This window comes from Silurus aristotelis, assembly GCF_946808225.1.
Source record: "Silurus aristotelis genome assembly, chromosome: 29".
Classification (NCBI taxonomy): domain Eukaryota; kingdom Metazoa; phylum Chordata; class Actinopteri; order Siluriformes; family Siluridae; genus Silurus; species Silurus aristotelis.
Window position 1 is genome coordinate 10,798,641 of NC_139602.1, and position 26,911 is coordinate 10,825,551.

Sequence of the window (26,911 nt, forward strand, 5' to 3'; positions counted from 1 at the left end):
TGGAGCCACCACTCCCCCCCCCTCTTGCAATCAATATAAATCAAATTACGCAATCAAAATAATAGATTTGTGCTGCTGAAATTCATAGATGCCGTACAGAGAGAATTCGACTTTAATCACTGTGATCCAAACCATATTTTATTTCAAGAAACACTGAAACTGTGCAGCGTCATACTGACAACGTGACTAAACATTTTTAAGATCGTGTTTGTAAACAATGACGAAGGTACTTTTCATTCTGATGGGAAGGAGATGTTCATTGACACTTACTTTTGAGAGATGAACTAAGGATTTTGAGAAACGTACAGGCTTTTGCAGGAAAGTCATTGCTGTGCTGTTTGTACACATTGTTCTGAGGAATACACTTACGGGTTTGTAAATATTAAGGATGATTCGAGAAACGCTCCAAAGCAACTAAGAAAAATGTGATATGTTGTGATGCAATAATGAATACTTGCCTGTCTGTATGTTGTATTGGACTCCAGGTGTTTGAAAAATGTTTTCATCTGGTGTGAAAACACACACATATGGTTTGGAAATTTGTGATGAGGAGGTTGAATAATGCTGGAGATTGAGGATGTCATTAAAAGGCCAAGGGTGAGGTTAATGGATGTGGTGAAGAGAAGACATGCAGGTGGTTGGTTTAAAAGAGGAAGAAGTAGAAAACAGGATGATCTGCTGTGGCGACCCCTACTGGGAGAAACTGAAATACGCGTGTGTGTATTAAAGAAGTTTAAATATAATATTATATATATATATATATATATATATATATATATATATATATATATATATATATATATATATATATATATATATATATATATATAATATTTCAGCTTCTCCCATTAGGGGGCGCCAGAGCAGATCATCTGTAAATACATATAGTGGCGGGTGGTCAGGGCCAGCAAAGCCTTCTCTGCTGGCCTAAACACTATCAGAAGCAGTGACCTACATTTACTACATTTCACTCAAATGAGGATGAGTTCCCCTTCTGAGTCTGTTTCCTGGTTTAAGAAGGTTTCTTCCTCGTCACATCTAAGGGAGTTTTTCTTTACCACAGTCGCCATGGCTGCTCATCAGAGATAAATACACAACGCTCTCTTCACCTCCACTACACTCTTACTGTACTCTTCCTTCAGGATCACCCCTACACCATTTCTCTTTCCATCCACACCATGATAGAACAGTTTAAACACCTCCAATGTTCCTGCTCTTACTCCCTTTCCACTTGGTCTCCTGAACACACAACATATCTACCTTTCTCCTCTCCATCATATCAGCTCCATCTCTCTCCCTTTACCCGTCATAGTACCAACATTTAAAATCTCCTTTCCCTGCTGTCTCTGCAGACATCTTCCTCCTTTCCTTCTACTCCTTCGGCTAACAGTAGACCAAGTAGCGTTGGTAACCCGGGCCTCGACCAATCCGGTATGAAATTCTGATTCGTGTTCCGCATATTGGATTTGGCACATGTTTAATATATATTATATTATATATATTATATTATAAGTCAACAGAGGAACAATTTGACCTATATATAAAGTTGCTTTTTGCAATTTGTCTGATTTGCATTGCATTCAATTCATTCCCTTTTAAACATAATTTATGCAAAGTGTAGTTTGTAGCATTTGGTTGCCACACACCTGAAATTTCAACCATTTCAACCATTTAATTCCTTTTATGTGGAAAGCAAATGAAATAATTTTTTTTTTTAAAGTTTCTCTTACGGAGAGAAAATATGATGAATATTTTGGATCCTCGCACGTCACTTAAAAAACGATTCAATTCCACTTTCGCATATTTTATCACTAATCACATCAAGAAAAAAGGTCCAAACATCCACATTTGTTTCAATTTCATCTCCTCACAGTAAAATCAAACTCAAATGAGATAATGGGTTTGTTCTAAAAGGGTTTTCCATTACGGGAGAAAAATCGAATGGACCAATTACACAGACCCGAGACTGTAAAAAAAACCTACTGAATTGATTTCGACTTCATTCTACAAATGTTTCACTATAAAGTGCTATAAAAATCGATCTGAAAACACCGTGCACTTTATAGATAAGGTTTTAAAGCAGGTTTTTTTTTTTAAAGCTGTTTATTTGTGTAAATCCTCGATGTTGAAGCTGTAAACTGGGGCATGAACCCTCCATGCGTTCCAGTGGCCTTGCTCCATTTTCATCCCGAGATTTATTTCATCCAGCTGTTACAAGACTGCTCACAGGATCAATCAGAAGAGTTGCTGGAGTGTCGTATTGTTCTCAGAAACGGCATTAAATAACATCCGACAGGGTTTTGGTGAATGATTTTCACACCGCTACACCAGACTTTTTCACTTTCATCCGACTTAAGACTAATGTGGTTATGAATACCATGACATGGTTGAAAATTGGGGCTGCAGCCCACCAGCTCAACTACAGTGGTGGGTTTCAGTCTGAATGAATCACTCATATTATAGCAAATCTAAAAAATTACATCTTTTCTGACTAATCTGTGGTTTAATCTGCGGTTTAATGTGCGGTTTAATCTGCGGTTTAATGTGTAACTCCCTGGGGTCTGTGATGTGCAGGTCGTTGGAAGGGTTTGCTTCACATTTCTGGGTTATAGTTTGAAAAACTATAAATTCACCCAGAGCTCAGAGGAGAATGAGACAGATTTTCAGATGACAGTAACACAAATAAACCCCTTTTACAACCACGGTGAGCTGAAAGGCATCGGAAAAATCGCACCAAACCTTAAGGTGGAACAACACAGAGGGTTAAGGGCCTTGCTCAAGGGCCCGAAAGTGGCAGCTTGAGAATACCATGGCTTGAATTTACAACCTTTCAATCAATAACCACTGAGCTTCCACTTCCAAGTCAAGTCAAGTTTATTTCTATTGCGCTTTTCACAACAGACATCGTCTCAAAGTGTCTTTACAGAAATCAACAGTGAAGGTGAATGGTGTGTATTTATCCCTGATGAGCAGCCGTGGCGACTGTGGCAAGGAAAAACTCCCTTAGATGTTATGAGGAAGAAACCTTGAGAGGAACCAAACTCAAAAGGGAAAACCATCCTCATTTGGGTGACATCAAGAGTTTGATCATAAATCTTTCAACAATACTGAACACTGGAGAGTGAGAACTAACATGATTACTGGAGTATAAGATTATAAGTAAATGTTCTTTCTACAGTCTTTGGTATAAAAGTAGGAGCTACTGAGCTCAACATTTGTGATCATCACAGATCCAGCATCAGCTTCTCCATGCAAGAGCCTTTAAGCACTCCAGGAGGTCCAATGTCAAACTCCACATACAGTGAGGAAAATAAGTATTTGAACACCCTGCTATTTTGCAAGTTCTCCCACTTAGAAATCATGAAGGGGTCTGAAATTGTCTTCGTAGGTGCATGTCCACTGTGAGAGACATAATCTAAAAAAAAAATCCTATTTTAATAGTTTAAAATAGTTATAAACTATTTATTTGTATGATACAGCTGCAAATAAGTATTTGAACACCTGTCTATCAGCTAGAATTCTGACCCTCAAAGACCTGTTAGTCTGCCTTTAAAATGTCCACCGCCACTACATTTATTATCCTAAATTAGATGCACCTGTTTGAGGTCGTTAGCTGCATAAAGACACCTGTCCACCCCATACAATCAGTAAGACTCCAATTACTAACATAACCAAGACCAAAGAGCTGTCCAAAGACACTAGAGACAAAATTGTACACCTCCACAAGGCTGGAATGGGCTACGGGGAAATTGCCAAGCAGCTTGGTGAAAAAAGGTCCACTGTTGGAGCAATCATTAGAAAATGGAAGAAGCTAAACATGACTGTCAATCTCCCTCGGACTGGGGCTCCATGCAAGATCTCACCTCGTGGGGTCTCAATGATCCTAAGGAAGGTAAGAAATCAGCCCAGAACTACACGGGAGGAGCTGGTCAATGACCTGAAAAGAGCTGGGACCATCGTTTCCAAGGTTACTGTTGGTAATACACTAAGACGTCATGGTTTGAAATCATGCATGGCACGGAGGGTTCCCCTGCTTAAACCAGCACATGTCCAGGCACGTCTTAAGTTTGCCAATGACCATTTGGATGATCCAGAGGAGTCATGGGAGAAAGTCATGTGGTCAGATGAGACCAAAATAGAACTTTTGGGTCATAATTCCACTAAACGTGTTTGGAGGAAGAAGAATGATGAGTACCATCCCAAGAACACCATCCCTACTGTGAAGCATGGGGGTGGTAGCATCATGCTTTGGGGGTGTATTTCTACACAAGGGACAGGGCGACTGCACTGTATTAAGGAGAGGATGACCGGGGCCATGTATTGCGAGATTTTGGGGAACAACCTCCTTCCCTCAGTTAGAGCATTGAAGATGGATCGAGGCTGGGTCTTCCAACATGACAATGACCCGAAGCACACAGCCAGGATAACCAAGGAGTGGCTCTGTAAGAAGCATATCAAGGTTCTGGCATGGCCTAGCCAGTCTCCAGACCTAAACCCAATAGAGAATCTTTGGAGGGAGCTCAAACTCCGTGTTTCTCAGTGACAGGCCAGAAACCTGACTGATCTAGAGAAGATCTGTGTGGAGGAGTGGACCAAAATTCCTCCTGCAGTGTGTGCAAACCTGGTGAAAAACTACAGGAAACGTTTGACCTCTGTAATTGCAAACAAAGGTTCCTGTACCAAATATTAACATTGACTTTCTCAGGTGTTCAAATACTTATTTGCAGCTGCATCATACAAATAAATAGTTAAAAAATCATACATTGTGATTTCTGGATTTTTATTTTTAGATTATGTCTCTCACAGTGGACATGCACCTACGATGACAATTTCAGACCCCTCCATGATTTCTAAGTGGGAGAACTTGCAAAATAGCAGGGTGTTCAAATACTTATTTTCCTCACTGTATGTAGTGGGATCCAATTGGCACTGGTACGTTTTTAGATGGTTCAGGATGTTTGCGAGTTCGGCATCTACTTCTTTAAAGTCCATAATCTTCACTAGGTGAAAGTTCCACCATGTGAAGAGATAATCAGTGTTTCATGTCACCACTCATAATGTTATGCCTTACAGCTGTACATGGAGAATACTTCGCTTTTCTACTTGTATTCCATCCAAAAAAAAAGAGTTTTTAGACTGATTTTCTTATTAGTCTGTCAAGGTATTTATTCAGAGACTTCAGTGCACTTTTGTGAGTCTCTCTTGGATCTGAAAAACATCTGGCAAAAACAGTGCCACAGGTACTAAGACCATCCACTGAACCGTTAGGACACCGGTGTCTCATTGCCTGTAATCATCATGCAGTTCAATAGGATTTAGGTGCAGTGACTGGAAATGCATGGGGTTGAAGTATGAAATTGTGACCTCCTACATGTATATAATAATAATAATAATAATAATAATAATAATAATAATAATAATAATAATAATAATAATATTATACACATACAGTACAGACCAAAAGTTTGGACACACCTTCTCATTCAAAGAGTTTTCTTTATTTTCATGACTATGTAAATTGTAGAGTCACACTGAAGGCATCAAGGGCTATTTGACCAAGAAGGAGAGTGATGGGGTTCTGCGGCAGATGACCTGGCCTCCACAGTCACCGGACCTGAACCGAAATCGAGATGGTTTAGGGGTGAGCTGGACCGCAGAGTGAAGGCAAAAGGGCCAACAAGTGCCAAGCATCTCTCGGGGAACTCCTTCAAGACTGTTGGAAGACCATTTCAGGTGACTACCTCTTGAAGCTCATCAAGAGAATGCCAAGAGTGTGCAAAGCAGTAATCTAAGCAAAAGGTGGCTACTTTGAAGAACCTACAATATGACATTTTTCAGTTGTTTCACACTTTTTTGTTATGTATATAATTCCATATATAATTCCACATGTGTTCATTCATAGTTTTGATGCCTTCAGTGTGAATCTACAATTTTCATAGTCATGAAAATAAAGAAAACTCTTTGAATGAGAAGGTGTGTCCAAACTTTTGGTCTGTAATGTATATATATATATATATATATATATAAATAAATGTATGCCGTTTGCTTTATAAACATGTAGCACATATTTCAATTTCTTCATCGCTATGGTTCTTGGATAAACTCAACTGAGAGACACATGAGAGCTCCATAATCAAGAATTCAGATGGTGATTAAAAGAAGATCTGCACTATGATAAAAAAAAGTGTGTGTGTTTTTTTTTTTTTATTGGAAGTGGTTTCTTGTTGCAAAATAAACGTTTCACAACTTCTGATTTCACTCACTCGCGGTTTTTCACCTCAGATCCTTAACTGAACGAAGTGCTGACTTGACGCCACTCCGTTTCCTGTCTACGTGTGCAAACTAATCATTTCCTACAAACTGTTGTAAGGTTTTTTTGTGATTACTCAGAAACTTCCGCTTCGTTGCAGCGCCGCAGTTCAAAGAAAGTTGTGCAAATTCTCACCAGTACGCACTTTGTGACTGAACTTCATCAATGCATTTTGTATAAAAGATATATATATATATACACTACACTATATGGTCATATGGGGACACCAAAATATTCCACACGTGGTTCTTCACAAAAACTGAAGATGCACAATTGTATAGGACGTCTCTGGATGAAGTAGAATTACATTTTCCGTTCACCAGCATGACAATGAAGATCTGCTGTACATGGGGTAGATTTAGTGGAAGATCTCCTGCTATAGAACTCCAACCCATATTAAACACCATTGGGATGAATGTGAACACTGACGGCCTCCTCATCTTCTCACCTACATCACTACCTGACTTTACTCACACCCTTATCGCTGAATGAATGGCCACAAAATTTGTTGTGGAACATCTTCCCAGAAAAGTGGAGCTCATTATGAGAGCAAATCGAGACTAAATGTGAAATGGGATGTTTATAAAGAAGGAATTCCCACCGTCATCCATCTTCAACATTCAAGAGGCAAAGCAGCAAAAGACTGAATGAATAATTAACCAACCAGGCTTGTGTGAAACGCCATCATCAATAAGCCGTAAATTCATGACAATGACTCAAACGAAAAATACCATAACTATAAAAACAAGCGAAATACATCAATTACAGCCATCATTATTCCCAGACAAACATCGTCTGCTTTTGTAATGAAAATGAATAAAACCTATTTTCCGAGACATGAATTATTATAATTTTTTATTCAAACGAGAAACTGGAAATAACAGAAAGGACACACTGATAGATTTCAAATGTATTCTGTATAAAAGTTTTTTTTACTATGTACAAAATAAAAAAAATAAAAATGTAAAAAAAAAAAAAAAAACAATTAACGCCTTTTAGGGTTCCCCTTTAATTCAATTAGTAATTACTACAAATGGGAGTGTGAGGGGTAAAATGTTTGATGAGTAGAAAACAACATTTACTAATCTTTTTGGTAAATAAAGTTTATGATGTATACAGTAGTTTCCTCTCTCGCGATCCTGCAAGTCTTTTTTTAATAACCACCAGGAGGCGTCAGTAACTCACCCCTGGCCTCGTTTCTTTTTTTTTTTTTCTTCCTTATTTATTTACAGGACCACATCACTTCCTCAGAGCAAGCGTGTGGGTAAAGTGCAACTCGACTACTTGTTATTTGACATTTAAGATCAAGTCTGAACATTCAGGAGGAAACTATGACCCTAACAGCGAATTAATGTTCTTTACAAAAAAAAGGAAGGAAGGAAGGAAGGAAAGGGGAGTCTTATGATTTTTGGCTTTGCTCGTCATGTGATTGTTTTGAATACATCCCTGAGATATGCGTTCGATTGCACATGATAAATACTGACCATTGTGTTTTTTCCCCCCAATGGAATTACATGCATTAACTCATCCATCTTTTAAAAGAACCTGGAGAAAACATCTTTTGAGAACCCAGAAAAAAACACTGAAGGATGATCAATTGAATACTGGGTTAAAGCTTTATGACACTAATTAACTAACACCACTGACTGTCTTGCTTTAAGAGAACAATCATGCAGACAAGCCACGGCCCTGAGACGCTCTCCTTATGCTCGTGTTTGCGCATCATAAAACACGCGAACCAATCGGGTTCAGTATGCAAATGAGCCCTTTCAGGCAAATGCATGACCTCCGTCTTCTTCTTCCTCCATGCTGCCCTCGGACACATTTGGTTCTAGGGGGTGGTTTCCCTTTAGCCCCTTGTCAGCTCGGTGTCCTCGCACTCAATGAGGGGAAACGTGTTGGTGTATGTGTGTAGGGTTTTCATTTGCATATTCATAAATGTGTGTGTTGATGGTAACCGCGTGGGTGCGTTTGTACCTGTTTCTGTTGTGTAGTGGACTATGAAACAGGGCTAGCGTGTTAAATGAAGTCTACACATGAGTGGTAATGTCAGATAATGATCCACACACACACACACACACGCACATATATACACAGTTGCACACACACACACACACTCTCGCTCAGCCTGAGATTAAACATTCACTGCTGACATGAAAGACAAGCCAGCGGATTTCCCCCTCGTCTCAGTACTTAGTCATCCCACTCTCTTGCACTGACTGTATGGCGTCTTTGCTGTCCTCTTGCTCACAGGACACACTCAGCTCTTCTTCTTGAGAAAGAGGAAACTCAGGCTCCAGCGAATGCACGCAGGGGCTGATGGGAATGGAGCATGAGCCCGTGGTCGGGTTCACCTGGCAGTTAATGGTGGCCGTGAAGCTGAGGTTAACGACAGGGCTGGAGACGGTGGAGTGCTCGGCGTGGAGGCAGTCCTGACTCACTCCCGTGCCCTGGCTGTGACTGTCGGAGGACGACGCCGTGGACGGATCACTGCTGCTATCCGCTAACAGTCCGTGGTTTTCCGCCGGGTTTGAGATGTGTGAGTTACAACAGTGTCCTTCCTAAAAACAAGCACACATCACTGACTTGAAAACGACGCTACACCAAACTTTAAGCTTTTTATCCGAGTCTCTACAGCAGGGTTTATTCCAACCAAACACCTAATGGTTTGGTTGAAAATAATGATCTAAACAGGTGGAATCTGGTGTGGCTTGGGCCATGTTTCTGGCCTTCCGTCCACATTGAGGCGCCGCTTTCAGTCAACGATAGCGTAGCTTTTTGATTTGCTCACGCACAGAACCGGTGGACACGCAAATTTTGGGAAACCAATAAAAACGAAAGTGTGGACGCAGACAAAAACGCCAGTTCCATTTTTTCCCCCAGATTTTTTTCCCAGATTCCTTGGTTGGAATGAAATCCTGAAAACCAAACGGACGCATTTAAAGCTGGAGATCATCTTCAGGGAGTCTGAGAAAACTCTGGATTCTGGCCCTGGACTATAATTCCCAAAGACTACTGCACTTTTAACTTTAATGAAATGTTAGGGGTGTAATGGTACATGTTTTTGTGCCAGACTGTTTGGTTCAGGGTTTTCGGTAATTTGTGGCAATTAAATCGATTACTTAATTGGATCAATATAATAAAAAAACCGTACTGCATTAATTTGATTTATTATATTTTACTTTTATATTTTGCATTTCTTCCCTCCAACTGTACTGAAATTGTACTGGACCGTGACTTAAAAGCCGGGGTACGTACCGAATCTTACATTTTCTGTACCGTTAGACCCCTAATATTATATATATATATATATATATATATATATATATATATATATATATATATATATATATATATATATATATATATATATTTAATTTAAATACTTACTTCAGCACCAGCATGGACTACAGGTTTACCTGCAAAGAGAAAGATTAAATCTTGTTAGCGATTAATCTATAAATAACTTATATATACACCACACACACACACACACACACACACACACTATATGGCCAAAAGTACTGGAACACTGACTTTTCCACCACATACTGCATGTGCTTCTTCCCCAAACTGTAAGCACAAACCCGGAGGCACACAATTGTACAGGACGTCTTACAGGATGCGGTGGCATGAAATTTCCCCTTCACTTGAACTAGAAGACCCAAACCGGTTCCAGCATGACACGTGTGCCAGCTTCATGAAGATTTGCTTTACATGGGTTGGATTTGGAGGAAGATCTCTTGCTATAGATCTCCAACCCTATTGAACATAATTAACTGCACCGCAGGAACCTTCTCACCTTCTCACCTACATCAGTACCTGACTTTACTTACACCCTTGTAGGTCAGTGAGCACAAATCTCCACAAAATCTAGTGGAACATCTTCCCAGAAGAGTGGAGGTGATTATAAGAGCAAATGAGGACTAAATGTGGGAGAGGGTGTTCAAAAAGAAGCACATACCAATCTTATGCTTAGGTGTCCATAAACTTTTGTCCATACAGTGCATGTTTATAAGAAACAGACTGGTTAGTGATGAATCCAAGGGTGATTGCATCATAAAATCAAACACCCAATCACAGTCCGGTATGTAAATGTGAGAAAAGTGTGAGTGAATGACAGGATTTTGGCTTGTAGAAATCAGTATCTAAGATAAAAAAAAAGATCTGAAAGTGTTGATCTTCGATTCCGACAAGCCGTACGTACGAAATCTCGCACACGTTACCTTTCCTGTGACGAATACAGAGAGTCAGTGTCAGCAAAACCACCAGCAACCCAGCAACAGGCAGACCTGACAGTGCAAGATTGGGAGATAAACATAAAGAGAAAGCAGGAAAACACGGGGAAAAAAAAAAAAAAAGGGAGGGTGGACAACAAAGAACAAAACAAATAAAAAAAGAAGGGAAGGAGGTGAAAAAGGAAATGGGACATAGGCAGAGGAAAGAAGAAGAAAAAAAAAAATGTAAAAATCATTGTACACTGAGGTCTGCTTATCTAATTAAATAATACCAGTGAAGTTTAATTTGGTGCCAAATTAAACATCGTTTATCTACAGGAACCAGCTTTGAGCTTTCCTGACCTTAATACACAAGTACATGTTTTTACCGATCCATAAGGCTGTGAATTTTTCGTCCTGGGGTTGACGTGATGAGAGCACAGGGAAACTGCTGGTTGATGTGTACGGAGGAACCACGATGGAAGGCTTAGTGAAGGGCTGCTTGGATGGAGAAGACGGCGTGGACATTGTGGTAATAGGAGGATTGTTTTTGACTGTTTTTGGGATCACGATCTCGACCGGGCCACACACGGCATCAGTTTTAGCAGTTCCTGAAATAAGCGTACGCCTGCCCTGTAGCTCGCACCTGAAAACACAGCGTTTAAAGTGGGTGTGGGGAGGAAATGTCTTTTTAGATATACTGAGAAAAAAAAAAGTAGAGCTTGAAAAAAAAAAAAAACGTGCTGAATAAGTAATTGCTCCTGCTTTACTGATTCACAACTGATAAAATGTTAACTCTAGGTATATCTAGCCGCAAGCTAGCTCTCGTTAGCTTATTCTACTGGTTAAAGCAATAGCCATGATCATTAACTAGCCAGCATCACATCATAAGGCTAATCTTATAGCAAATACTAAGTGTGCTAGCATGCTGCTTGTTAACCGAGCTTGCTAGCATGCTAGCTCGGGTTATGTAAAGTCTAATAATTATCATAGTGCCTGATGAAAACACACATGAAAAATTTTAAAGTGATGAATGAATGAATTAAAATGAATAGTTATTAATACTGAATAAATAATCCGGCAGCGAGCTAGCTCACGTTAGCCTGCTATACGGTCTAAATCATTAGCCATGATAATTAATTAGCCAGACTCACTTGGTGGCTGGTTTTAGTTTAGACTAATGATGATATGCCGGCTAGTTAGTAATCATGACTATTGATTTAGACAGTAGAATAAAGCTAGCTTGGCTTACGTGATCTCTTTTTGTACTTAAATCCAAAATATAGCTAGCAAGAACGCAACATGGACTGTAACAGCCACAACGAGTTGGAACCCAGCTAACAAGCTAGCAAACATTCATTTAACTCTATAGATTTATTATATCAGTAAAAACCAGTTTGCTAACATCAGTTTTTTCTAGAGTAAATAATAGTCTAGGTTGGTTAGCATGGTAGCTATCAATAGGCTGATCATTAGGCGTTAGATGAAGACGCAGTGTAAAAACTGGTCCTGATTAAACAGTGTGTAATTATTTTATAGTTTGATTATTCACTTAGGAACCAAAGGCTGATTTATTAATTTCATCGCATGAGAAACAACGGTGATTATTATGATTATTACCGAGTGTGTGGCTGGCACTTCCGAAAACTGGTTTCATTAGAGAACGTTCCAGAAGAACAAGGATTGCACCTGACGTTTTCTGTAGACGTTCCTGCAAACACACAATTGCACAAACAATCGCAGTCAGCGTACAAATCATGTGGAGAAGCAGGAAAATATTCAGCAGGAACTCTGACACTGGAGATTTTATTGATTTTATGGCTCCTCAATAAGATTTTAAATTACTGTCTTTAACACACACACACACACACACACACACACACACACACACACACACACACACACACACACACACACACACACACACACACACAATCCAAGCTACTCTCATAATAAACGAACCAGCCCAGCACCTTCTAACCAATCAAAATCGATCTCTCCAAAGCTCCATCTTATATTAATAATATTAACAATAATAATAATAATAAAGATAATATTAATAAATATAAACAAGTCCCTCCTACCTGGTGATTTTGCTCCTTTTCCAGGGCCACACATCCGATGCTTTTCACAAGTAGAACAAGAATTATCGGGTTCCTCCGGAGAAACGCAGTACCAACCAGGCTTACACACACAAACTGCGTTACTTTCCTTCGAGCACTGCTTGGCGTATTTCATGCCCTTCTCTGCCAAATGTATTAAAAAAGCATTTCATTTTCCGCTTTATTTATTTATTTTTTACATTCACAATGGTGCATTGGTGTGAAAGTTAACGATGTGATTTAACTTAAAATGTGTGCAAGGGATACAAGGTGGCATTTGTATCATGATGTATAGTTTTTTTTTTTTTTACATACTGTATTTGCATCGTATTTGCAACTTTTTTTTACTTATACACACCGACCAACCATAACATTATGACATTATGACATTATAGCATTCTGAGTGGTGAAATGAAGAACGCTGATCTCTTCATCATGGCACCTGTTAGTGTGTGGATTTATTTATTAGGCAGCAGGTGAACATTTTGTCCTCAAAGTTGATGTTAGAAGCAGGAAAAATGGGCGAGCGTAAGGATTTGGGCGATTTTGAAAAATTGAGACGTCTAGACGTCTGGGTCAGAACGTCTCCAAAACTGCAGCTCTTGTGGGATGTTTCTGGTCTGCAGTGGTCAGTATCTATTAAAGGTGCTCCAAGGAAGGAACAGTGGTGAGGCCGAGGCTCATTGATGCACGTGCTGGACCGATCCAACAGACGAGCTCCTGAAGCTTAAACTGCTGAAGAAGTTCAAGCTGTTGATGCTCGATGGGTCAGGACTGATTTATCAACAAAAGGGGACCAACACAATATCAGCCAGGTGGTCATAATGTTATGGGTGATCATTGTGTGTGTGTGTGTGTGTGTGTATATATATATATGTGTGTGTGTGTGTGTCTGTGTGTGTATATATACATAAAATGATGCTCTGTATGAGCAGACTAATGTCATCTCCTACCTTCTGGGCATTTGGCACACAAGAAGCAGTTTGGGTAATAATTCATGTTATCAGAGTACATTCCATCAGGACACGGCTCACACACCGTATCTGTATTGCTGGTGCACGCAGTCGCCATCCGGGTTCCTGTATCCATACATGAAAAGCGTCACATGAAAATCTCAGGAATGTTTTTTATCATTTAAACACATCTACACCATGACCTCTCACCTGGATGGCATTTGCTGCAGCAGTGCGCCTCATACAGGTATTCAGTCAGGCTGTTCTTGCACTTGTCAGACGCTTCATACGGCAGCGAATAGGACTGCGGGTAAAACAAACAAACAAATAAATAAATAAAATCCAGGATGAACCATTGATGACTCAGTGACATTCAGACCCACAACCAGGAACTGAGACACCCTGAACAGGCCCCAGCAAAAGGGCAGCAAATTCCTAATCATTTCTGAGACATCGAATCTTCCCTACATTGTGGAGAGTACAGTCTATCGTCATCGAGCGGGCAACGTTGCACAACTGGGAAATGGCAAGACTTTCAGCTGACCTGTCGAGTAATAAATGAGGCATCAATTTCAGCAATTTCTATATGTTTTTTATTTTAAAAGGAAAGTATAACGAGGGCAAATGTGTTCCGATTACACATTCTTACCATAATAGGACAGCTATTTATATATTTTGGAAATAAATTCATTAAAAACAGTCACATAGGAAAGTCACATAATAGCTGTCTATGAATTGAACATCTGCAAAACATCCAGGTTATAACACACTGCTGTTTACCAAAGAGAAACCCATAATGGTTGATATGTAGATGCTGATTTGACACATACGAAAGAACGCCGATGTCAGCACTGTGTATCGCTCAGAGGTAAAGGAGTTGTTCACACTTTTTTTTCCACACGACGAGAAGTTTGGTCTTATCAAAAGACAATATAGCTGTATTTATAACTGTCTATACAGTGGCTGGTGTAACAGAAGTGATAACAGGAAACAATGTATTAAAGAGATGTTTCACAACATCTAGATGTACGTGTGAACATAATTAATGGTGCAACAAGTCTAGTTAGAGAACATTATTGACTGTAAACGAACAAAAATGTGTTCAGCTGATGCTGTTCTCCTTCCACAAATATGTATTTCTGCTTTTCTGGGGTCTGAATCAAGAGCTTTGATTGTGTTTTATTTTGTGGATTTATTCACATCGGTAGGCCACAGGATGTTAGTCGGAACGAGCAGGTGTGGATTTGAGTCCTGCCTGGAAATTATGTTCTCAGGCCAGAACTTTGCCTTTTCTATGGAGCTTTGTTGAATCATAATGACTTTCAGGGTCATATATATATATATGCACGAACACACACACACACACACACACACACACACACACATACGCATCGTGCGATGTTTAATTAACACTCTTTATAACTTTTCTTCATTCTGACGTCACCTCCACTGTGGTTTTCTGCTGAACTGGACTCATGGGGCTTCTTACACAATGTGAGTCACACACCTTATGTTCAGGGTGAAGTTCAAGTGACTTCTAACGAAAAGAAAATAGAAATAGAGGCAGACTCTAAAGACTGAGATAATAAATATATAGAATTTCATACAGATGCAATAGGGCAGTTGTTTCCTATATACACAGCAGTGTGTGTGTGTTTGTGTGTGTGTGTGTGTGTGTGTGTGTGTGTGTGTGTCACAATATCCCTTATATAGGAATAAAGCTTTAAGTATTCCTGCTCATGTAGACACCTGTTCTGTACTCAGCTCTTCCTCTGATCTGAGTTCTGATTGGATTTTTCCGGCAGGAGATTCAGGAGTCAGGAGTCTCAGAATCCCGTCACGGACTATCGATATGAATCATTCACTTCACCGCGATACTTCATTCTGCTCCACTGTGAAGAAAAGATGAAGAGAAAAACGATCTTACCTTCACTTTTGCAAGCGTCGTGCCGAGCAGGAGAATGAAGAAGCCCCAACGGTATCCGACACTCATTTTTACCTTCTTTTCTTAAATTTTTTTTTTTTTGGTTAACACTAAAATATAAACGCGCGCTCACACCAACACCGAGACCCACGAAAGCGCGCTCACGGCGACGTAGGCGACATCGCATCGCAGTGCCCTGTATCGCCGTCCCCCTTTACACGAACGCGCTTTTTTTTTCTTTTTTCTTTTTTTTTTTTCTTAGTTTCGATCAAAAGAATCAGGAAACACGAGTCTCACTGTCACGTGTCTTATTACATAACACCACAACACGAGGAATTCAATGTATTTAACATACAAATAGAGAATTAAATAATCAAACAAACAAACAAATGATTAAATAACAACACTGACAAACTAACAAATGAATCATTTAATGAGTAAACAACAATACAAAACAAACAGGTGCATAATGCAACAGCTAAAAACGTCAACAAACAAGCAAACAAACTAATAATTGAACAATTAGCAAACAAACAATTAGTTAATTAAATTATGAAACCATGAAACACTAACAAATAAACAAACAATTGAATAAACAAATATGAATCAATAATTAAAATGATATATATTTTTTCGAGTTTATTCATTTGTTTGTTTATTTTGTTCGAGCAGTTCAACATCAGTTTTTCGATCGAACTCATTGTTTCCAAGGCAACAAAGCGAAAGTGTGAATTACATGTAACTCCTTTTACATTTCCACATGAACAAAATTACGGAAGGTTTTCCATTTTGATCATTTACAGTATTGGGCACACACAATGGTCTCATTCATACACTGAACAGTGATGGTGAAGGGCCGTGCTCAGGAGCCCAGCAGGGGTCTGGGATCTGAACTTATGACCATCTGACTGCACATGGCATAAAGTGTGAACAGTGAAATGAGTGGTGTGTGAGAACTCTGTGTGTAAATAATAGTAAACTAATAATTGTTTACCGTTCCTTTCTCTTGCACACACACACACACACACACACACACACACACACACACACACACACACACACCGTGGGGTTTCTTGTGTACTCTCTCCACAGCTTCACGTTAACACTCATTATGGCGTGTTCTTCTGAACTGTAATGGAGTAAATAGTAACATCTGACACATTCCCATGGAGTAAAGGAAACGTTTCCCAGCATGAAAACACTCAGAGCAGTACACACATATGAGAGATGCTCTTCAGTGCAGTCATAAAGTAAAAATTTTTACTTTTACCTAAGCAGGCCCCCGCCTTCGACTGCTGCCCAATCCTCACAGCACCGTCCCATACGGTCCCTCCTGCAGGTGGTGAGCCCACGGGAAGGCGGCCCCACGCCACTCCGACGTCACGGACCTTGATATTTCCCTCATAAGGGACCCCCGGAGTATAGAGGGTTAAGGGCCTTGCTCAAGGGCCCAAGAGTGGCAGCTTGGCGATACCGGGGCTTGAACCCCAGACCTTCCGATCGGCAACCCGGCACCTTAACCGCTGGAGCCACCACCCCCCGTTTCCTCATGATATTACATAAAAATGGTTTAAAATGTATGTTGTTTAATAATTTTTTGCTGCTCTGGGAACTAACAAACGCATTAATTCAGATAAAACTCCAGGGTTATGAATATGCATGGATATGCAAATCGACCACACGTCATCAGCACCTACTTCAATTCCGCTAATAAGCTTCATGTGGTTCTTCCCCAAACTGTACTCACAGACTTGGAGACACACAACTGTACAGGACGTCTTCGGATCCATTAGCATTGAAATTTCTCTTCACTTGAACTAAGAGACTCAAACCTGTTCCGGCATGATATTTGTACACAAAGCCAGCTTCATGCCAGCTTCATGGGAGCTTCATGGGAACTTCATTGGAGTGGGAGCTGGGTGGTTAAGGTGCTGGGTATTGCCAAGCTGCCATTCTTGGGCCCTTGAGCAAGGCCCTTAACTCTCTGTGATCCAAGGGCACCGTATCATGGCTGACCCTGTGCTCTGACCCCAGCTTCTGAGCAAAAGCTGGGATATGCGAAGAAAGAATTTCACTGTGCTCTAATGTACATGTGACAAATAATGGGTATTCTCTCTTAAATGAAGATGTTTTAATTGGGTTGGATTTGATGGAAGATCTTCTATTATTAAACTCTAATACCTTTGGGATAAACACTGACTGTATCCCAGGCCTCCTCACCCCACCTACATCAGTTCCTGACTTTAACTTCCTTGTAGCTGAATGAGCACAAATCTCCATTAAATCTAGTGGATGATCTTATGGTATGGTGTCCACAAACTTTTGTCCATGCAGTGTAGTTTGCACTACATGGGAGGGATTTTCGAAGTCGCTCTGCATGTTTTTCACTGGAATTCGCACGGGAACTCGGGCATCTGTAGAGATCTGTCCAATTCACACAGCTTGTTTCAGGTAGAAAATTCTAGGTATGAATTTTGCACTATAAAATGAGATAGAAGTAAAAATATATAAATATATGTTATAAATATATAATCTTTACAAAAAGTGAAGCAGTGGTCTGTATGGAGTTTTACACTGGCTTTATTTGAGTGAAAAGACACAGTACGTGGAAAAAAAAATACACTGTAATGATAACAAGCAGCAGGTTGAGATCTCCGGACGGGAATCACAAACCTCAAGGCGATGATTCAAATAAAGAACATACACCACATCACATCACATATACATTAAAACCATCAGGGACATTTTGGTGTAATGAAACGTGATTGTCCACAATTAAACCAGGTAAAGATACTGTTACAACATCATCATTAACGAGATATCTTATTATCCGTCTCACTGCTAGTCAGCTAGCTAGCGTATTTGTTATAGTAGGAGCACGGTCTCAGTTTACATCGTCGTCTTCTCAGCGATTTATTAAACGATAGCTATAAGGCAAAGCGGATATTTTCCTTTCGTAACCCAAACAAATCACTTGATTTACTCTGTGTTGCATAAAATGTTTTTGCCGCTGTTTCAAAACAGCTGGAAACTTCCTCTTGTCTGTGCACCGCTGCCTCTCCATAAATAAAGAGTGTCACAAAGCATGCAGATGAAACTTATACAATAAAAAACAAACAAACTTTGGGGTGTTCAAAGTCAAACCAAGACGTTAGAGACCGTTGATCAAGATGGAAGACAAGTGTTAGTGTGTGCATGGGACAGCGCATGGTGCTGAAGTTTGTTGTGATAAAGGGAGTAAAACCCACGGATATCTAAAGAAGACTTCGAGAACAGGACGGTGATGAGACGCTCAGCCGCAGAAAACCATTAGAATGGTTTTAGATGTTTCGGAGAGAGCCATCAGTGGTCGCCCACAGCCCACAGCAGTGAACATTAGACGAGTGGAACGTCTGATCCTGGACAATCGACGCATAACCAACCGCTCGTGGAATTGCACAAGAGACGAATGTTTCCGTGGAAACGCTGAATAAAATCATGTAACAAATTTTCTGAACTGGTGAAGAAGCAGCATGTCCTAGCATGATCGAAGGTGCATTCACGAATCCTTCTATGCTGAATCTTTCCAGGTGTTTGTTAAACGCTGGGATAAACGTAGACATGTAGCAGGGGAGTATGTCTAAAAAAAATGCAGTTTCCACTCCTTGAAATTGGTCAAGTCCCGGTTTGACTGGAACGGCCCTCATATTTTCTGTATATTTTACACAGCTAAAAAAAACAAAACAAAAACAACTATATATATTTGTATATAAAACATAACATATACAGGGTGTTAATGTAGAAATGAAAACCAAAGCTTTGTTCTGCAGCCCCCAGTTTGTGCACCTCTGTTACTAAGGCCTTTAAAAAAGAATTTTGTTTACTATAAACAAACTATAATTAATTCTTAACACTAGCTAAAATTAGCTAGTTAGTTTAGCACACAGGCTCTGCAGCAATGATCGTCGTCCGAATGATCGTTTCCTCACCGGACGTGTGTGTGTGTGTGTGTGTGTGTGTGTGTGTGTGTGTGTGTGTGTGTGTGTACAAAGTGCTCGTGTATTCGCTCATGTACATAACTGACGTGAGATAACACTCCTCAACTCACAAAACGAAAGTGTCTTCCAAACAAACACCAGCCTGTAAGTATGTGTGTGTGTGTGTGTGTGTGTGTGTGTGTGTGTGTGTGTGTGTGTGTGTGTGTGTGTGTGTGTGTGTGTGGTGACTCAGGAAAAAACCCTTTACAAGCTGAAATATTTATGTGGACTTCTGACTTTCCAGGAACTGTAACAGGTTTCCCCTTCAGATGCATCAACAACAACAACATCTGTAAATTTACATGTATGCCATTTCTTAGATGCTCGTCTCCATAGCAACAATAACAATAATCTCATTTATACACCTGAACAGTTGAGGGGGGTTCAGGCGTGTTCCTTGCTCAAGAGCCTCAGCATGGGCAGCATGGTGGTGGTGCTGGGATTTTAACTCACAACCTTCTGATGAGAAGTCTAACACATTAACCACCTCCCATTTAAATATAAAGTGTGATAAATAGATGATTTAGAAGGAAGGAAGGAGTCTCCAGTGTCAGCGCATTGTAACAGTGAAGCTGTAACAGAACAGGACAGAAAAGGGTACGTGTTCCAGGGTCTGGTTTGGTGACGGAACGGACGTTCCAGAGGTGTTTTAAGCGTAACTAAAGGCTTCGACGTGACCTTTAAAAAAAAAAAAAAAAAAAAAGTATAATAAATGTAAAAATTTTGCAAATAAAAAAAACCCCACTTCAGGTCGTATTTTGTTTCAGTCATTGGATATCCCACGATGCGTTTTATTCTGGAATTCGAGGGTGAATTCCAGATGCTGTCACAAAGCTAATGCAGTGCTCATGAGCCTGGGCAACGTGGAAGATGCTTTTGGAATATTAATAGTTATAATGAAAAGTAGGAAAGTTTGAAAAGAAAAACAAAAGAAGAAGAAAAAGAAGATTATCAGTCGACTGCACAGCAGTAAACAGTAATAAGTGGCAGAGACACGAGGGTTTGAGCGAAAGTCTCTGACATTCAGCAGTCTTTTTATCCCACATTGAGGTATTTTTAACTCTGCGTGCACCCACACTTCTTCAGTACAGCGTGGCCTGTCTGTCTGTCTGTCTGTCTGTCTGTCTGTCTTCCTTTTTGTCTATTTGTCTGCTTTTTCTGTCCATCCAACTCACAGGTAAAGCTGCACTCAAGCACAAACGACCATCAAATATCTCTTACTATCTCTATAACATATATATATATATATATATATATATATATATATATATATATATATATATAATCTAATATATATATATATATATTCCTATTTACAGTACATTTTATCACTATAGCAACCTGGGAGTTTTTCTTACACCATCACTCACTTCACACTGCCTCCCACACTGAGTAAAAAAAAAAAAACCCTGAAAGAAGTCCCAGTGCCAAACAAACAAACTCAGCCTGATTCATCTCTGTGCTGGAACAGGACCCGGGTCTGAACACGTGACCCGGTGAGGCCCCTGGTGCTGATGCGTATGCTCCTTTTCAGGCGTCCTGCAGGGTTTTCATTTGCTCGTAGCCGGGACCGGGATGCTCAGCTCCTTGTCGAGCTCCTCCTGCGTGGCAAACCTGATAAGGACTTCTTCAGAGCTGGATTCCTGCTGAGGCACGCTCATGAGACGTACGTCCTCCTCCTCCTCCTCCTCGCCGCCCGAAAACACCTCCTCTTTCTTCTCGTTCGAGTTCGAGCCGAGGATCACCATCCCGGGGGAGTAGATGAAAATAGAACCTGTGGAGAGAAGAAACGTGAAGTGTGATTGATAAAAAATATCTAGGCCACACAAACCAAAAGCCGTAAAGTTTTCCTTTTAAAGCCACACTGAAGCATGTAAAGTGTGTACGAGTGAGTGTGTGCGCGCGTGTGTGTGTGTGTGTGTGTGTGTGAGGAAGGCACATCATATAAACACTATATAGTAGCGAAAATCATACTTTGAAATATAGACTTTAAGATGTGAATATGTTTTGGCTCCCAGTGAGGGCTGTGATTCCTGTACATGAGTCAGTGCAGAAATGCTGGCTATGGAACTACACATTTTCACTTCCCCAACGTGACTCTTGGAGTTTCATTTCTTAAAACCACAAAACCAGAACTTTTTTTTTGTTCGTAAACTCGAGTTTGGATTCTAATGAGGGAGATCCAACAGCCGAAGTGCATCCTAATAAATACACTTCATGAGAGCAAAGGGAACAGAAGAAGAGGGTGTGGACAGATAAAACACCTTACGCTGAACTCTTTCTATATATTTATCCACCCATCCCTCTATCTATGTGTTAGTTTTCTCAACACGTCTCAGCACGGCTCCTGTAGCAGCTGCTCAGTTTCAGCCAATCACATGCATTCATTTCAGAGTTTTGTCTGATCAGTGAACTGATGGTTCGTAAAGAAAAGCTGATGACAGAAAGAGAACAGAAGGAGGAGCACGTGAGCTATGTCAAATCTGTTAAGTCAGAGGTTGACGCACATCGCCGCTAAGACAAACCAAAACTGCTTCCTCTCGCATACATCCAGAAACAAATCGGTCACGTTTCTGAAGGTAAAGGCAACCCTTTAGTCCGTCGTAGTTAAATGCAAGGAGTTTTAAGCAGCTTGACCTTCAGAAAATGTGATCTATTATCTTCCCTCACCGACAGTGTTGTTGATGCCGTCCGATTTCCCCACGTGCTCCATGGTGACCTTCTGATTTTTCCCTGGGAATGACCCCTGACCCTGACTTTGATCTCTGACGTCTGTGACGTCACTCACGGGTACCGGAGCGTCTTGGTCAGAGCCGACTCCGGGGAAACCGGGCTGCTGTAAAGGGCAAGGAGAAAAAAAAAGCAGAAATGAGCACAAGTATGTGTGTGTGAGGTTAAAAAAAATTGTGATTTTGTGCAAAAAAGAAGGAGAAAGGTCACTCACGTATCTCCTGAACACCAGACCTAAAGAGACAACGAGAGAAGAACGATGAGCTTCTCCTCAGAGTGTCCGATTCTCATAAATGCACGCTGATTGATTTGTATATTGCATTGTCATAAAGTGAAAGTGCACTGCAGTACGCCTGAGAGCACGCCGAACGTGTTCAAATGCACTACTTAACACGGTCCGGTGGTTTCTCAGGTTGTATAAAGCATTCGCCAGGATGTAATTATGAAACTCTATCATTGTGAGCTTTAATGGGAAAGAGAGCACGTGAGTTCTGAGGCGATGTGGTTTACAGTAAAAAGGCAGATCGAGGGAGATTCCAGTACGAAGGCTGATCATCTCACGTTCGGGTTTAATTTAGGCTGAAAAGAAAGGTGTGAATGTTCACGACAGCTTTCTTCTGCTTGCTGCACTGTTTGTGCATCAAAAATTGATTTTGCATTTTGGGCTGCTATAAAAAAAGACCTCCACCGGTGGTGGTCAGAGCGACGTGGGCATTAACGGAAAGTGTAACACGCAAACCCAGTGAGCGGGAAAAAACACACCGACTAACTCATTTGCACGAGTCGGTGTGGGAAATCCACCAATGAACACATTCACATCAAACACATGATAAGTAAACACAGAACCTGCTCTTACAGAAGAAGCACTTCTCCTAATTTCTTTGCTTTTTTAACTGTATTTCCTTCAAGTTTTTTCGGAGGATGGCTTTTCGGCACGTGACTACAGGGGTGTATTTACTTATAGAGACTTTATACCACCCTACAAAATGCCATGAATGTACACACGAGGTGGAGTCGAAAAGTTTCATGACTCGCTCTGTTTACAAGAAGGTACTTTATCTATGTTTAGGTTCCACACCACCACCTTCAAAATAGTCCCTGTGCACAACAATACAGCTCCTAGTGTTCTTCTGGAACGTGTCCTCGAAGTCTTCTTTTCAAAGCGTGTCAACGAGCGACCTTGGAGCTTCATCTTCATCTTCAGGAAGAGGGTGAAGTCCGTTGAAACCGAATCTGGTGAGTAGGGTGGGGTGCGGAACTGAGATGATGTGGATTGTTCTCCGACGATCATCATGCGCAAGTTGCTGAGAGGTTTCGACATTTTCGGGGGTTGGGCTCAATCTTGATCTCGCGTCGTCTTCCAGTCATGATCTTCTGCTGATCTTCGTTGAAGTGTGCATGAAACTTCAAACAGCTGGAAATGACTGGTTGCAGCGTCGCCGTATGTCAAACGTGCCTGGAGTCAAACGTTTTAAATCGCAAACACACTTGATTTAATGCTATTTGTACAGCGATTGTTGACTATAGGATTCTCATACAGCAGCTTAGAGGAAGTGGTAGGTTACTGAGTGGAGCATTGGACTTTGGATCTGAAGGTCGTGAGTCCAAATCCCAGCCTCACCAAGGAGCCACTCCTGGGCCCCTGAGCAAGGCCCTTAACCAATAACTGCTCAGTGGTATGAATGAAAGAATGAAGCTTTATTGTCTAAAAGAAAAAGGTCACAACTGGAAAAACTTCCTGAGATGATGTGAAGAAGAAACCTTGAAAGAGAAGTCATGTTTACTTGTAGATGTTCAGTACAGTATGAGCAGATTCCTGGGATGAGCACAGGTCAGTCTTTCTGATTACAGCAGCAGGTACAAATCTACAGAATCAACAGCATCTCCTGGAGCACGTGCATCCAGGATGAAACAAAGGAGCCAAAGGATCACATTTGAAACTCCCACCAGGAGTTTCAGGAGCATCGTGAGGAGATTTGTATTCATTCTAAATTCCAAAAGGTCTTGAGTGAGATCAAGGACCGATGTCAAAGAGGCTCCAGTTCTAGTTCATTCCAAAGATGTTCAGTAGGTTTGAGAAGATCAGGGACTTTAAAACCAACCTGCATGGAGCTGGGTTTGTGCACAGGATTGTGCCTGGTCATCGTGCTGGAACAGTGTTTGGGCCTCGTAGTGATACTACAGCATACAGGAGATTCCTGGTCGCTTGTGTTACTCAAACGTTGTGGTGACAGTTTGATGAAGAACCATGTCTCCATCGTTGTTTCGCTAAATTACCAATGATGATGATAATGAAGATGATAATGATGATGATGCGTATGGGCAGAACACCGCTTACATTCGAGTCACATGACCTCGTACATCACATGATCAATCTGGACCTTGTGCTAATAAATTTCCGAACGTGTTTGTTGTTTGCGTGTGTAATGCATTGTGGGTACACACCTGCCTGCTCCAGCCTGCACTTGATAGCGCTGCTCTTGCACTTCAAGGACAGGCATAAGATCAGACACAGGGCTATGAGCAGCAGAAGAAAAAAGATCCAAGTGGTCTTTGAATTGGCCTCAAATGGTAAAGCAGGGCCCCCTGTTGGAGAAACAAAGAAATGCACTTTGCAATACCAAAAAAATGCAAAACTGTAGCTGTTGAATAATAGGAACAATATCACGTTACATACTTGTAGTCGGTGCTTGAAAAAAACCTGGAGAAGCTTCGGTTCTCAAGGGTGAAGATGTCACCGTGTTTTGATCGCTGGCCTGACCACTGACTAAACGGCTGGTATGGAATTCGGGGTTAGACGACCCGAGCCTCTGAGTTGTAGTGGTGTCCGTTTTGTCCTGCGGTGCAGTCATGAGGTTTGCTTTGAAAGGGATTCCGCACACACGGTCTGCAGTGGAAGAGCCGTTTGCAATCACCTGCTCCCCCATAGCACATCTGCCAGAGAGACGTATACACAGAGTAAGTGAGACGTAAGCAAAAGCTTTTTTTCACACATAGTAGGTGTTGGGGTTTTCACCTACAAAAGCCATCGTTTAGCTAAACCCACGTACCAACATCAGTAAAGTGTTTTGATTGCTTTGCTTTGGGTTGCAAGATATTATCTTGTACCCCGTCTAAGTGTAACGTCCCATGTAATATCAGCTCAGCTATGTTTCAGGCGTCTATATATTTACAGATGTTTTGTACAGTACAAAAACTCCACGTGCCACGATTTTTATCTCAGAATGGTGTCGAAGAACGAGAGAGGCATTTTTGACGCTACAATGAAATATCGGTTGAAGTTTCCTCCACCTGTAATGTTTAAAGGTTTCATTTTTATGCTTCGGGAAACTTTAAGGTGGAAGAAAAGCAACTCGCCATTTTTCCCTTCATCATATCGCGTCTGAAATATCACGAGGTGAAGAAAAGCTGATGAAAATGTCTGAGGTATAACGAATCATCGTGAGAATAACAGTTGGGCCTGAGTGAGAAACTCGTCTCCCGACAGATCTGAACCGAAACCGGGGTTATCAGATGCGTCATATATGCGAATGACTCGACGCGTTTTGGAAAAACACTCCTTATACACGCTTCATTAAAGCTAGAATACGCTTACATTCAACAATTCCTCGCCACTTGTTCCAGCACTCATCCCTGTTTCTGGAATATATTTGATTTATTTATTATTTATTTATTTACATGGTCCTATCACCCCATATTTGGTCCCATTGTACGTTCTTCCTGCGTTCCTACAGGTTTCTTGAACTCTTCATCTTGCCAAACCCACCACCACTTCATATCGCCTGCTCGCGTGTAAACAAGGCGTATTATCTTCTTTTCAACATCTGGACAGCTGCACGCCATCGCTCTCGGCACTAAAACCGAATCCAGCTCGGAGTAACTATGTAAATGTACAAGCACACGAGTCCGGAAAAGAGAGAGAGGGCGAAAGAAAGAGAGGGAGAGAGAGATAGCGGGAAGAAAACAAGGAAAACCAACTAGAAAACCCCAAAACCTAATAGTGAAAAAAGCCGGAACATGAGAGAAATCGAGAGAATGAGAAAGAGTGCAAACGAGAAAGGGAGAGAATTGTTTCAGCACAAGGCTCAGCATGCAGAGGTTGTGTTATTCACCAGGTGTTCCCATAACGAGAGGTGAAAAAAATGCACGCAGGGAATCTCCGGGAATTTCAGAGCTTGTGGGCAGATGTGGTGACGGTTTTTAATCCGTGTTTACATGCACTACAATATAAAATATTCTCCTGATTCTCCTCACATCATATCAAACAGAAGTTCTGACCCGGATCGGATGAAGGGACTTACTCTTTGAACTTCTGGCAGGAGCTGTTCAGATTGGGCCTGCTGGTGAAGCCATTGGTGCAGGGAAGGCAGTCCTTCCTGCAGGTCTTACTCACTGGACTGGGGCAGAAGTAACCCTTCTCACAAAGGCAGTAACGGTTACTTGTTTTTGTACAGGCGGCTACTTCGATTAGGTTTTTGTTCACTGCACACACACACACACACACACACACACACACACACACACACACACACACACAAAATGAGTCCACAAACACACACCAAATCTCAAAACAATGTTGCCACGTTCCACGATCTTACCAGTGCAAGATGGCGTGCATTGAGAACACGTGAGTATCTTGTTCCTCGTAAACATGTAATG

At 41.0% G+C, this 26,911-nt stretch overlaps 2 protein-coding genes across 2 annotated transcripts in view; both read right to left on the minus strand.

Annotated features, from left to right (window-relative positions):
• Positions 1 to 7,208: 7,208 nt before the first annotated feature.
• Positions 7,209 to 16,563, minus strand: tnfrsf1b (tumor necrosis factor receptor superfamily, member 1B). Its single transcript, XM_083535360.1, has 9 exons — positions 15,510 to 16,563; positions 13,793 to 13,886; positions 13,583 to 13,708; positions 12,612 to 12,773; positions 12,148 to 12,238; positions 10,917 to 11,173; positions 10,537 to 10,602; positions 9,701 to 9,729; positions 7,209 to 8,871 (listed from the first exon to the last, which is right to left on the minus strand). The coding sequence occupies exons 1-9, from the start codon at positions 15,573 to 15,575 to the stop codon at positions 8,497 to 8,499; spliced, it is 1,266 nt and encodes a 421-aa protein (XP_083391486.1). The 5' UTR covers positions 15,576 to 16,563; the 3' UTR covers positions 7,209 to 8,496.
• Positions 16,564 to 20,803: 4,240 nt separating this feature from the next.
• Positions 20,804 to 26,911, minus strand: part of LOC310722709 (uncharacterized protein) — a 16,196-nt gene continuing 10,088 nt past the window's right edge. The window contains exons 4-10 of the mRNA XM_083535353.1: positions 26,851 to 26,911; positions 26,554 to 26,734; positions 24,930 to 25,186; positions 24,698 to 24,838; positions 22,467 to 22,486; positions 22,193 to 22,358; positions 20,804 to 21,296 (exon numbers count right to left, since the gene is read on the minus strand). The exon at positions 26,851 to 26,911 is cut by the window's right edge and continues 26 nt beyond it. Coding sequence (XP_083391479.1) covers positions 21,073 to 21,296; positions 22,193 to 22,358; positions 22,467 to 22,486; positions 24,698 to 24,838; positions 24,930 to 25,186; positions 26,554 to 26,734; positions 26,851 to 26,911 — 1,050 coding nt within the window. The 3' untranslated portion in view covers positions 20,804 to 21,072. The remainder of the gene's footprint in view (positions 21,297 to 22,192; positions 22,359 to 22,466; positions 22,487 to 24,697; positions 24,839 to 24,929; positions 25,187 to 26,553; positions 26,735 to 26,850) is intronic.